Source organism: Bactrocera latifrons, unplaced genomic scaffold (genome assembly GCF_001853355.1).
Source record: "Bactrocera latifrons isolate USDA-ARS-PBARC rearing strain unplaced genomic scaffold, ASM185335v1 scaffold_111, whole genome shotgun sequence".
NCBI classification, from domain to species: Eukaryota; Metazoa; Arthropoda; class Insecta; order Diptera; family Tephritidae; genus Bactrocera; species Bactrocera latifrons.
Genome location: NW_017534531.1, coordinates 627,717 through 637,981, shown reverse-complemented (window position 1 = coordinate 637,981; position 10,265 = coordinate 627,717). Strand labels below are relative to the sequence as shown.

General features: G+C 37.8%; 1 protein-coding gene across 2 annotated transcripts in view; it reads left to right on the top strand.

Annotated features, from left to right (window-relative positions):
* Positions 1 to 9,557, top strand: part of LOC108974056 — a 23,919-nt gene extending 14,362 nt beyond the window's left edge. For both annotated transcript variants that reach the window (XM_018941660.1, XM_018941670.1), the window contains 5 exons: positions 3,824 to 5,069; positions 5,126 to 5,572; positions 5,628 to 6,224; positions 7,961 to 8,087; positions 8,152 to 9,557. In XM_018941660.1, coding sequence (XP_018797205.1) covers positions 3,824 to 5,069; positions 5,126 to 5,572; positions 5,628 to 6,224; positions 7,961 to 8,087; positions 8,152 to 8,539 — 2,805 coding nt within the window. In that variant the 3' untranslated portion in view covers positions 8,540 to 9,557. The remainder of the gene's footprint in view (positions 1 to 3,823; positions 5,070 to 5,125; positions 5,573 to 5,627; positions 6,225 to 7,960; positions 8,088 to 8,151) is intronic.
* The last annotated feature ends 708 nt before the right edge of the window (positions 9,558 to 10,265 follow it).

The following is a 10,265-nucleotide window of genomic DNA, read 5'->3' as shown; positions in this document are numbered from 1 at the left end:
AACAAAACTATAATACTCTCTTTAGCAACTTTGTTGAGAGAGTATAAAAATACGTGTTTTAAACCTTAACTTAGCACTTGGACGAAGGATTTTTCTGGACTGGATTTTGGCAGACATTTTTACAAAAAATTAAAAATTTCGTAATTTTTTTTTTTTCAAATAGTTGTAATTGAAACAAATTATTTCATCCAAGTCTTTTAGAATTGTATCTCAAACAACTGTGTAAAATTTCATGAAGGTCGGTTTGAGTAGTTCTCGCGAAATCTTGCCAACCGACTTCGAAAACTCAGTTTCGAGAGCTAGCCTCAAGCGCTCAAGTTCTCATGGCTGTATCTCCGAAACTGTTACTCGGATCAATTGAAAAGTTTTACAAAATATTCTAGAGGTTTTGTAGAATTGAATAAGATAATAAAAAATATAAATTTTCTGAAACCCCTAAACCCTTAAAAGAAATAATTAATAATTCATACAATAATATAATATTTACGTTGGCCTTTAATAGAAAGAACAAATAAAGAATCTTAAACAAAGGTGGTCATCTGAATATTATCATGAAAATACAAAACGTTTGGTTTAAAAGTAAATTTAGTAATTACTTTGCTCAAATTTATTCTGAATCACTGCACGAAGCCGTTTTGGCAAGCTTCGAACCTAATTTTTTAACATTTCGAAAATTTGCGCATTGACGCTTTACCTCTAAGAAAAACTATTTCAAATTTGCACCACTACTTTTTGGTATTTTGGAGTCCAAAATTAGTCACCAATGCTCAATTGGATTTAAATCCAGTGACTGAGCCGGCCAGTTTATTTTTCCGATTAGGATTTCATCAAAAAAGCGATTAGCCAGGTGAGAGGTGTGTTTGGTGTCATTATCTCGTTYAAAGTTAAACTATCCCAAATTAATTTCTTCCGCATTCATTTTCAAATTTTCGCTAAGAATGTCAACATGTGAAGCACCCGTCATTAGTCCAACGATTTTAACTAAACCACACACACCGAATTTCGAGAAACAGTCCCAAACCATGAGAGAATCTCCGCCATGCTTCACCGCTGATTGTATGCACTATAGTTTTAAGCGATAAGATGGCTTACACACACTCGCTTACAATGTTTTGAACTCCTCAGCTCGAATTTGGATTCCTCGAACCAAATTACTATATTCCAAAATAGGGTTGGCTAATTAAGATATGATTTTTCAAACTCTAGTCTTTTTGCCATTAGCAATGGAAATCATAGGTTATTTTTTTGTTTGCAACTTATTTTTTTAAATGTTTCCTTTGCTTTATACTTTGTACAACCAATACATAACTTTTGATCAACTCCCTCGATGAAATCTCAAAACTCTGCAAAATTGTAGCAACTTTCCTTTTTTTGGGGCTTTGGCTTTCCTCTGCATTGAGTCTTGTTGCATTTATTCATTTTCTTGAAGTTTTTAAAGATCTTACTTGGAATATTTTTCAGATATTTTTTGATACGAACTTCCCATCTTCCATATTTAAGTTCCGAATTTTTCAGTTTTCGCGCAATTTTTCACTAACAGACCAAAAAAATATTCACCATAGCAAAAATTCACTTAATAAATGCGAATTTATTGAATCTGTAGTAAAATTCAGTTTTGAAAAAAAAATTAACCAAAACTATTATAAAATTATACTTTCATATAAGGTACACTCATAGGATCCTCAGCTAATCACTGTCGGTCGACTAAATATTTTTTGCTTATATATAATAAAATCAAAGTTTACTCCAACTGTTTATTTACATAACGGTGTATCTTCATGATATACTTTAAAAATTTATTCTTAAGCGAATATGTTGGATATTGCATTGTTTCTTCGAACGATAACCCATGGTGAAGCTTTCCGTACTAGCGCTTGAATCCGATTGTTCCATTTATATGGCAGCTGTGTGCTATAGTAACCCGATATCGCGGGTCCCGACAAATTAGCAGACGCTTGGGGAGAAAAGAACGTCTTTCAGAACGATATCTCAAAAAGTGACGCACTGTTCGCCTGTATACAGACAGACGTTCGGCCAGAACTCAAAAAGCTGATAATTTATAAAAATATTTTATATGTATTTTCAAAGTTTACGAAACAGTACTTGAAAATATCCAGTATCAGAGAGTTAGCAGCGGTTCACAATATTGAGCCGATTCAAGGCATTTTGGTTAAAGTTTTGGGTATGAAGCGTGTCAATGCCAAACTTGTACCAAAAGACCTGAATGATAAGGACTGACTTTTTGGCCAAACTGCATTATCCGCGCCATGAGTCTATTGTCAAAATCGAGTATTGAGTTTTGTGTCAAAATCGCCAACTAAATGACATATGTAGAACAAACTTCACACAAACATGGAAATTGACATTTTATTTATTTAGAGTGAAGTACAATCGATACAATTAAGTTCTGAATATAACATCATTGAAATGACCTCCATGACTTCTTTTGCAGGAACGAATTCGATGAGCCCAATTTTCGGGTAGTCTTTCCACTAAATGAAGTCGAATGTCATGAATAGCACGTTCAATTTTGACTTCTAAAAATAGTGTGGTTCATTGTCAAAGACCAACGATTTCAAAAATCCACAAAAGGTAGTCTATTGGTGTTAAATCACAAATTTTTGGAGACCATTCTTTCTTGAAATAATCGACACTCCAAACTTTTCTTGCAATAATTTGGTTGTTTCATGTGCTGTGTTCCGTCTTATTGAAAGCAGATGTTGTCAAGATCAATTTTTTCAAAATGCGCCATAAAAAGTTAGTTAGCTTCGATCTTTAGTATACCGGTCTCCATAAACAGTAATGGTGTCGGCAGTTTAATTTCGAAAGAAGTACGGACCGTTAATTCCACCAGTCCAACTGTCAATTGCGGTAAATATAATGGTTGTTCATGAATAATGTGTGGGTGTTTTCTTCGCAACAGTACCGACTGTTTTGTTTATCTACCGCACCACCCATTTTCAAGTTGTTGCAAGACAAAAAAACATATCCACGATGTTTACGGTGGTCCAGTTCTTGAGTGAGAACAATTTTATGAGGTTGCAAGCACAAATCCTTTCTCGAAATCGGCCCCGGTTGTGGTTTGAGACAAACCCAATTCTTGAGAACGTCATGGAAACAGCCATATTTTCATTATTTCGAGTCTTATTGACACTTGAACACTATGTAAAGAAAATGTACGCTCAACATGGACGATTTTTACGACAGTAATAATCAAGCAATAAGGGATTCTTCATTTACATCCGAGCCTAGTTGATGGTATTGCCTCTAGGTTGACAGGGGCGTAGGTGGGGTACCGCAAAAAGGTGAGGTTGACATTTGGGAGGGAGTCTAGTACTTTTTACAGATGGGGCAGCCGAGTCTTTGCCAACAAATTCACAGTCGAGAGCAAACAAAAAGATTTGAATAGTGAGTGTGTCGCTTTATATGTATAGTATGTTGAATGTTTCTCCACAACTTTAGCACCATTGAAGACTGTAGCAGATGTCAACTCCCATCTGTCCAGACTTTTTCTTGTCAAAAAAATGTGTGGAAATATTATTTTGACTTATTACACTCAGACTTAGCGTTTCCTAACCTGAAATTTAAACGTATATTCTTTCTGTAATATAACACGTCAGACTAACTCTACTAACTGTCAAAAAGAATCGATCAATATTTAGATATTATTTAAAGAAATCATTTATACATACATATAACTTTCTCATACGAACCAATTGAAAGTTATTCATTAAAATTAATTTTACGAAGACTTCAAAATGTTTACTACACGGAACATACTTTTAGTATAGCTAACCTAATGTTAATGATTTCTAATTTTTAGAATTCACGGGGACCGTTACACGGCACGAGTGAATCGTACCCAACTGGTGGAGTCCAGCACCAGTCGGGAGGGTTCATTCGCACATCCACGGACAGCGATGGTGACTGTGGCGTTTACATCACCGATCGGCATAATCATCACACCGCCACCGATATACCACCATCGCCGCCACCCTCACTTGTCGGCACTTCGTGTGAACTGCCGACAACGGTTGCTTGCTCTCAACCCGCCCCACCATCATTGCTCACCGAGTATCAACAGTCGACTGGTTCGCTCTTCTCAGTCGTGTCGGCGCCACCGGTACCGCTCGCAGAACTTGACGTCAAACAAGTGGATGCGCTTAATAGCGGTGGATTCCACAAGGTCATGGGGATCGCTGGAGGTGTTGGTCTGCAAGCTGGTGTCGGCATGGGTTTATCAACGATGGGTGGTAGCGCACAAAATGCGTACTCAACCACATCAATGGATGCAACAGCTACCGCGGCAGTTATGGCTGCAGGCGCCACAATCAATTGCCCGATGGACGGTACGGCTACGATTGCTGGCACCACCACACATGGCATACAACGTCGTCCGGCAACGTTGCCCATTAACATGCCATATTGTCCGGCACCGGTTAGCCGCACTTTGCACTCGAGCCTCTTGGAGCATCAAATTGCCGAAATTGAAGAAGAGGATAATGAAAATCTGTTGACTGTCTCCAGTATTACAGCGCGTCCATTAATCGCCAAATCGCGTGAGATACGTTCGAATCGACAGTTACAGCTGATCGAACAATCCGCGAAACGTGGAGCTAAACAAACGCGACGCGCTAATCTGTCCGCACATGCCGCCGACGGCAGGTCCGCCGATACGGATCAGTGTGTAGCGGGCAAGCGTACAACCTCTGCTTCATCACGTTCCTCAGTTAATACTGATCCACCAGATGGTGGTTATGGTTGGCTAATTGTTTTTGGCGCATTTTCAGTGCAATTTTGGGTTGCAGGCTTGGTTAAGTCATATGGCGTGCTCTATGTGGAAATAATGGAAACATTTCCCAGTTCAACGGCAACCGTTGCTTCTTGGATACCCGCCATACTATCAGCACTATGCTTAGTTTTAGCGCCAGTCTCTAGTGCACTATGTCAGCGATTTTCTTGCCGTTCGGTGGTTTTCGTTGGCGGTATATTTTGTGCGTTGGGTCTTACGCTTAGCTACTTTGCGACTAGTCTGTTACATTTGCTCATCACCTTTGGAGTTTTGACGGGTAAAATTACTGCACGTATTTGTTTTAATCCTCTTATTAATAACTCATTCACATAGGTATCGGTGGCGGACTGTCTACAACTCCCGGGATCGTAATTGTGTCACAGTATTTTGACAAGCATCGTGCGCTAGCAAATGGCATCTGTGTTTCGGGCACCGCCGCTGGTAGTTTTATATTACCGGTGCTTATAAAACATCTCGCAGAGAAATTCGGTTTTCATGGAACGATTTTAATTTTGGGCGGTTGCATGTTTCATGTTTGCATCTCAGCCACACTTTACAGACCTATAGAGGATTACAATAATGAAAGTGGCAAGTTAAACGAGGAGGAGGAAGAATCGGCGAAACCGTTGAATGATATCAACCCCAGTACAACGGGTATGCTTACTGGCTCCACATACTTGGACACATGTGATGCTACGCTCAACAATAAATTTATCGAACATCTGTTTCTTGAGGAATCAAAAAATCGACTTAATGATCTATACTCGGCCAAGCAAAGCGGTAAGTATTGTCTTAAATAGGGTTTAGAACTTTCTAACTAATGTTACTGCCTTAGCAAATGAGAAGCAAATTGCTGTGGGCCACGAAACTGATGATGATGAAGTAAAGGATGTTATTGGTGAGACCACATTCATCAAGCCAATGAAGAAGGTGCGCAGTTCGGGTATTATGCATTCTGTGGAAGATCTCAGCACCGACTCTACTTGGGTCTATCGTAAGAATTCCGGTACGGATTCAAATCGCGGTAGTCGACGACGTCGAAACGTGTTTGCGAATGACGAAATCATTTCGAAAATACAAGCACATCTGGAGAAACCACTTTCTCCACCGGCTGTGGTGACACGTGGCCTCAGCAAAAGCATGGAAATACCCACACCAGTTAGTAATTTTACTGATCTGAACAAACGTGGTGAGCTGCATGATCTCAGTGGTGCTATAGTAGCTCAACCACCAATAGATGCTGGTGTCAGCGAAGACGATGACGATGATGATGACGATGTACCACGCACCTGCTGTGGGCGCATCGAAATGTACTTGGACATTAGTTTATTGAAAGATACCACATTCATATTGATGTGCTTGTCTGTGACATTGATGTCGGTCGGTTGTCCTTATATGCTTTATTATCTTCCGGCACATGTCATTTCAATTGGTGAGTTAAATCAAAGCTAATTTTTGACAGTAAATTTTGTTGGTTTCGACCTGATTAAAATTATTGCCATAAACTACATTGCTCTTTCTATTTTTGTGTTAAGGATTGTTGATATATAAAATTGAGAATGATAATGTAGTTTTGAACTATCTCCGAGCCGTTGATGAAGTTGTATGAAATATTTTCGAAATCAGAAAAATATTTTTGAATGATTCCAAAAAGATTTGGCTTTAATAATACGAGTCTTATATAAAATTAGTATATACAACTGTTTTTGTTGTTAGATCGAGAGATCGAGGAGCTGATGAAATAAATCATCCAACCTTGCTTGTTTCAGCCTAGAAAAAATTTGTCATAATACCTAAAATGTTAATACTTCGAAGAGGCTGCTAGAAAAATATTCATATAAGGTTGTCAAAAAAGTCTTGCGGTATTTTCGCTACTTGGCGCTGAGAGCGCGTAGTTCTAGGTTTATTCGTCGCATCAGGTCATGCTATACCTTTTTGGAAAGCTCATTTCATGCGCTAACACGTGTTTGATTGATTGTCGTTTCTTTTAAGTCGTTCGTGAGTTATAGCGTCGCAAACATGGAGCAAAATAAAGAGAAAATACGGCATGTTTTACAGTACTACTACGATAAAGCCACTAATAAAATTTGTGCAGTTTATGGACCCGATACAGTTTGCACTTCCACCGCACAACGATGGTTTCAACGTTTTTGTTCTGGTGTAGAGGTGGTCGAAGATGCGCCACGCTCCGGAAGGCCTGTCGTCGAAAATTGAGATAAAATCGCTGAATTGGTCGCAAGAGACCGACATAGTAGCAGCTGTAACATCGGTCAAGAGCTGGGCATGAGTCATCAAAAAATTTTTATGAACAATTGAAAATTCAATAAAAATACCGCAAGAATTTTTTGACAACCTAATATAATATTATAATACGATCATGTTGATTATTCCGGTCACCTTAAGAAAACCTATAAGAAGTCGGAATTTGCAAACTAAAATATAGAGAATTCGCTTGGCAAGCGAAATGTGAACAATCTGGGTTTACCGAATTCCTTTGCTTTTGGTCTCTATGCGTTAGTAAATACCGACCAAATCATTGGCTCAAAAAGTTTTGGCCTCAAGAGGAGCTAAAAGCTGGCTGTAAGAACGTCGTACAGGAAGCTTTATTGCCTCTTCCTGAAGTTCTTCTACCACCGTTTCACATAAAGCCGAGATTGATGCTGCCATTTGTAAAGTCACTTCCAAGAGATAGAAGTTGCTTTTGATACTTTGTATCAAGGTTTCCAGGTTTCTCCGAGGCAAAGTTGAAAGAAGATGTTGAGAGATGATCAGATATTCGAGGTCTTATGGCAGATTCAATGTTCAGGTTCAGCACAATGTTTAATAATTTTCTTCTTTCCCACCTGGGACAATCAAAATATTAAGGAGATGGAAAAAAATACCAGGCAAGATGAAGTGTGTCAATGTTGGACACTTCAGAGAGAGCTTCCTTATGCTTCCTACAAGCGAAAATGTAACAAAAAGAGTCCCACTGGGAAAAAGAAATGTATTTAGTGATGTTCTGGGGCAAATTGAAAACCATTTTCGGATTCAGCACACTCAAAAATTTAGGCAATCAAAAAAGCTCAGTTTTTTTGGCAGACTTGTCTAATTGGATTGGATTGGAGACTGAAGAAAACAACATTTTATCGAATACTTTACGCATTCTTTTCATTATTATTCGTTTAGGCAACAACAAAAGTCAGGCCGGTTATCTAGTCGCCGTGAGTGCGGTATTGGATTTATGTGGACGCTTGGGACTTGGCTGGTTGTCCGATTTGCAACTTTTCGATCGCAAAAAAACCTACATTTTCTGGTAAGCAAACACTTTTTAAATAAACATATAAATGGATTCCTAAAAGTAAACACCTCCCTTTCAGTATACTGGGCGCCGGCATAGCCGTACTTACAATACCGTCTGAGGACACGCTTTATTTGATTGGACTCTCCGCTGCTGTTTACGGCTTCTGTTTGGGCAGTTGGTACGTGTTAATGCCGGTTTTGTTGGCTGATATCTTCGGCACGGATCGTATTAGTTCCAGCTATGGTTTGGTACGCATGTTTCAGAGCATTGGCGCAATTTCGGTGCCACCGTTAGCTGGCTTTTTACGCGATCTTTCTGGTAGCTACGAGATATGTTTCTACTGTATGGGCGCTTGCATGGTTTTGGGCAGCATACCGTTACTGGTTTCGGCGCTGCTTGAAAGTCGCGAACGTGATCCCTTCGAACAACCCGATGAAAGTGATGAGAACTCAACAGTATCTTAAGCGGTTTTGGTGGATATTTTTTCTTGACAGCAATTTTCTTGACTGTTTTATGATTTGTGTAGCACATGGAGTTTAAAAAGTGATGAATGTGTCTCCCCGACCTTATGATATTCACTAGTAGTTATTGAACACTGTTTTGATGTTGATTTAGATTCAAACCAATGTGTTTTGAAATTCCTATTAGAATGTGTAGCACATAATTTACTCAGACAAGTAGTATATCTATCAATAGTAATTACATATTTACACACATTATGTATTCCAATATATTAGTATATACTAAGTTGTTGTGCTAGTAGATCATAGATTTCTGAAACCTTCTCGAACTTTGTCGAAGTTTGCTAACAGAGATCATTTGCATATTATCGTAGATTTTAGGATATCTGTTACTGACTCAACTGAAGTAAAACGAATTTATTTTGGAAAAATAAACCTTAAGGCAGTTCACTCAGAATCGTAAATAACCATAACCATAAACTACTTCTGTTCGATAACTGCTTTTTCTTTTTGCTTTCAAGGTATAAAAATTCATACTAAAATAAAAAAAATTCAAATTAACACATTACCTGTTTCTGAGTACAGCGAGAATGTTTTAAAATTCAAAAACATAGGCGCAATATGAAGAAGCATATTTCTAAGCACGAGTAGCAAAGAGAGTGGAGTGTTTGGCGCCTCACAGTTTCCACTGTCGTTAAATATATTTGGAAATATTTGGGTTGAGTTGTGCATTCTTTTGTAACTCGCCTATAAAAACAAGTCTAAAATGATTTTATATATATTATATTTGTATTCTATTCGGTCGTTCACTAAGTAATTTCGTTATTTCATTTTAAATATTTCTTTAATATAATATTATCTTTTCATTAAATACCTTTTGCCATCTTTCGGACAAGAAACTTAAAAATTTGTTGCAAAAAAAAAAATGTCCAAATCGTTTTTGTCGTCCGGATTTGAAGCGAATCTTTTTCAATCCAAACAAGAAAAAACGTTAACTTCGGTTGCACCGAAGCCAAATACCCTTCACAGGTGCATTTATGTTAGTAACTATATGTTCAGTTTGTATGGAAGCTATATGCTATAGTTAACCGATYDGAACAATTTCTTCGGAGATTACATTGTTGCCTTAGAAAATTATCTATACCAAATTTCGTGAATATATCTTGTTAAACGKGAAAGTTTTCCATACAAGAACTTGTTTCCGATCGTTCAGTTTATATGACAGCTATATGCTATAGTCGTCCGATATCGGCAGTTCCGACAAATGAGTAGCTTCTTGAAGAGAAAATGGTGTTCGCAAAATTTCAAAACGATATCTTAAAAACTGAGGGACTAGTTCGTATATATACAGACAGACGGATAGACAGACAGACGGCCATGGCTAAATCGAATCAGCTCAACATACTGATCATTTATATATATACCTTATAGGGCCTCCGATGCTTTCTTCTGGGTGTTACAAACTTCGTGACAAAATTAATATACCCTGTTCAGGGTATAAAAATTTTACACCGGACCGGAACAAGTATTATAATATAATATACTAATATCGAAGAAAAGTTGAGTCGGATAGCACATTTCATTCAAGCTGCTGCTTTTACCAGGTCAACACATTTGTATGAGGTCTCGCATTATTTATTTATTTAGTTACTAAAATCTATGAAAATTAATTCTTGCAGACTATTCGAAAATTATGATTTAATTATATAAAATAGAATACTATTTATTT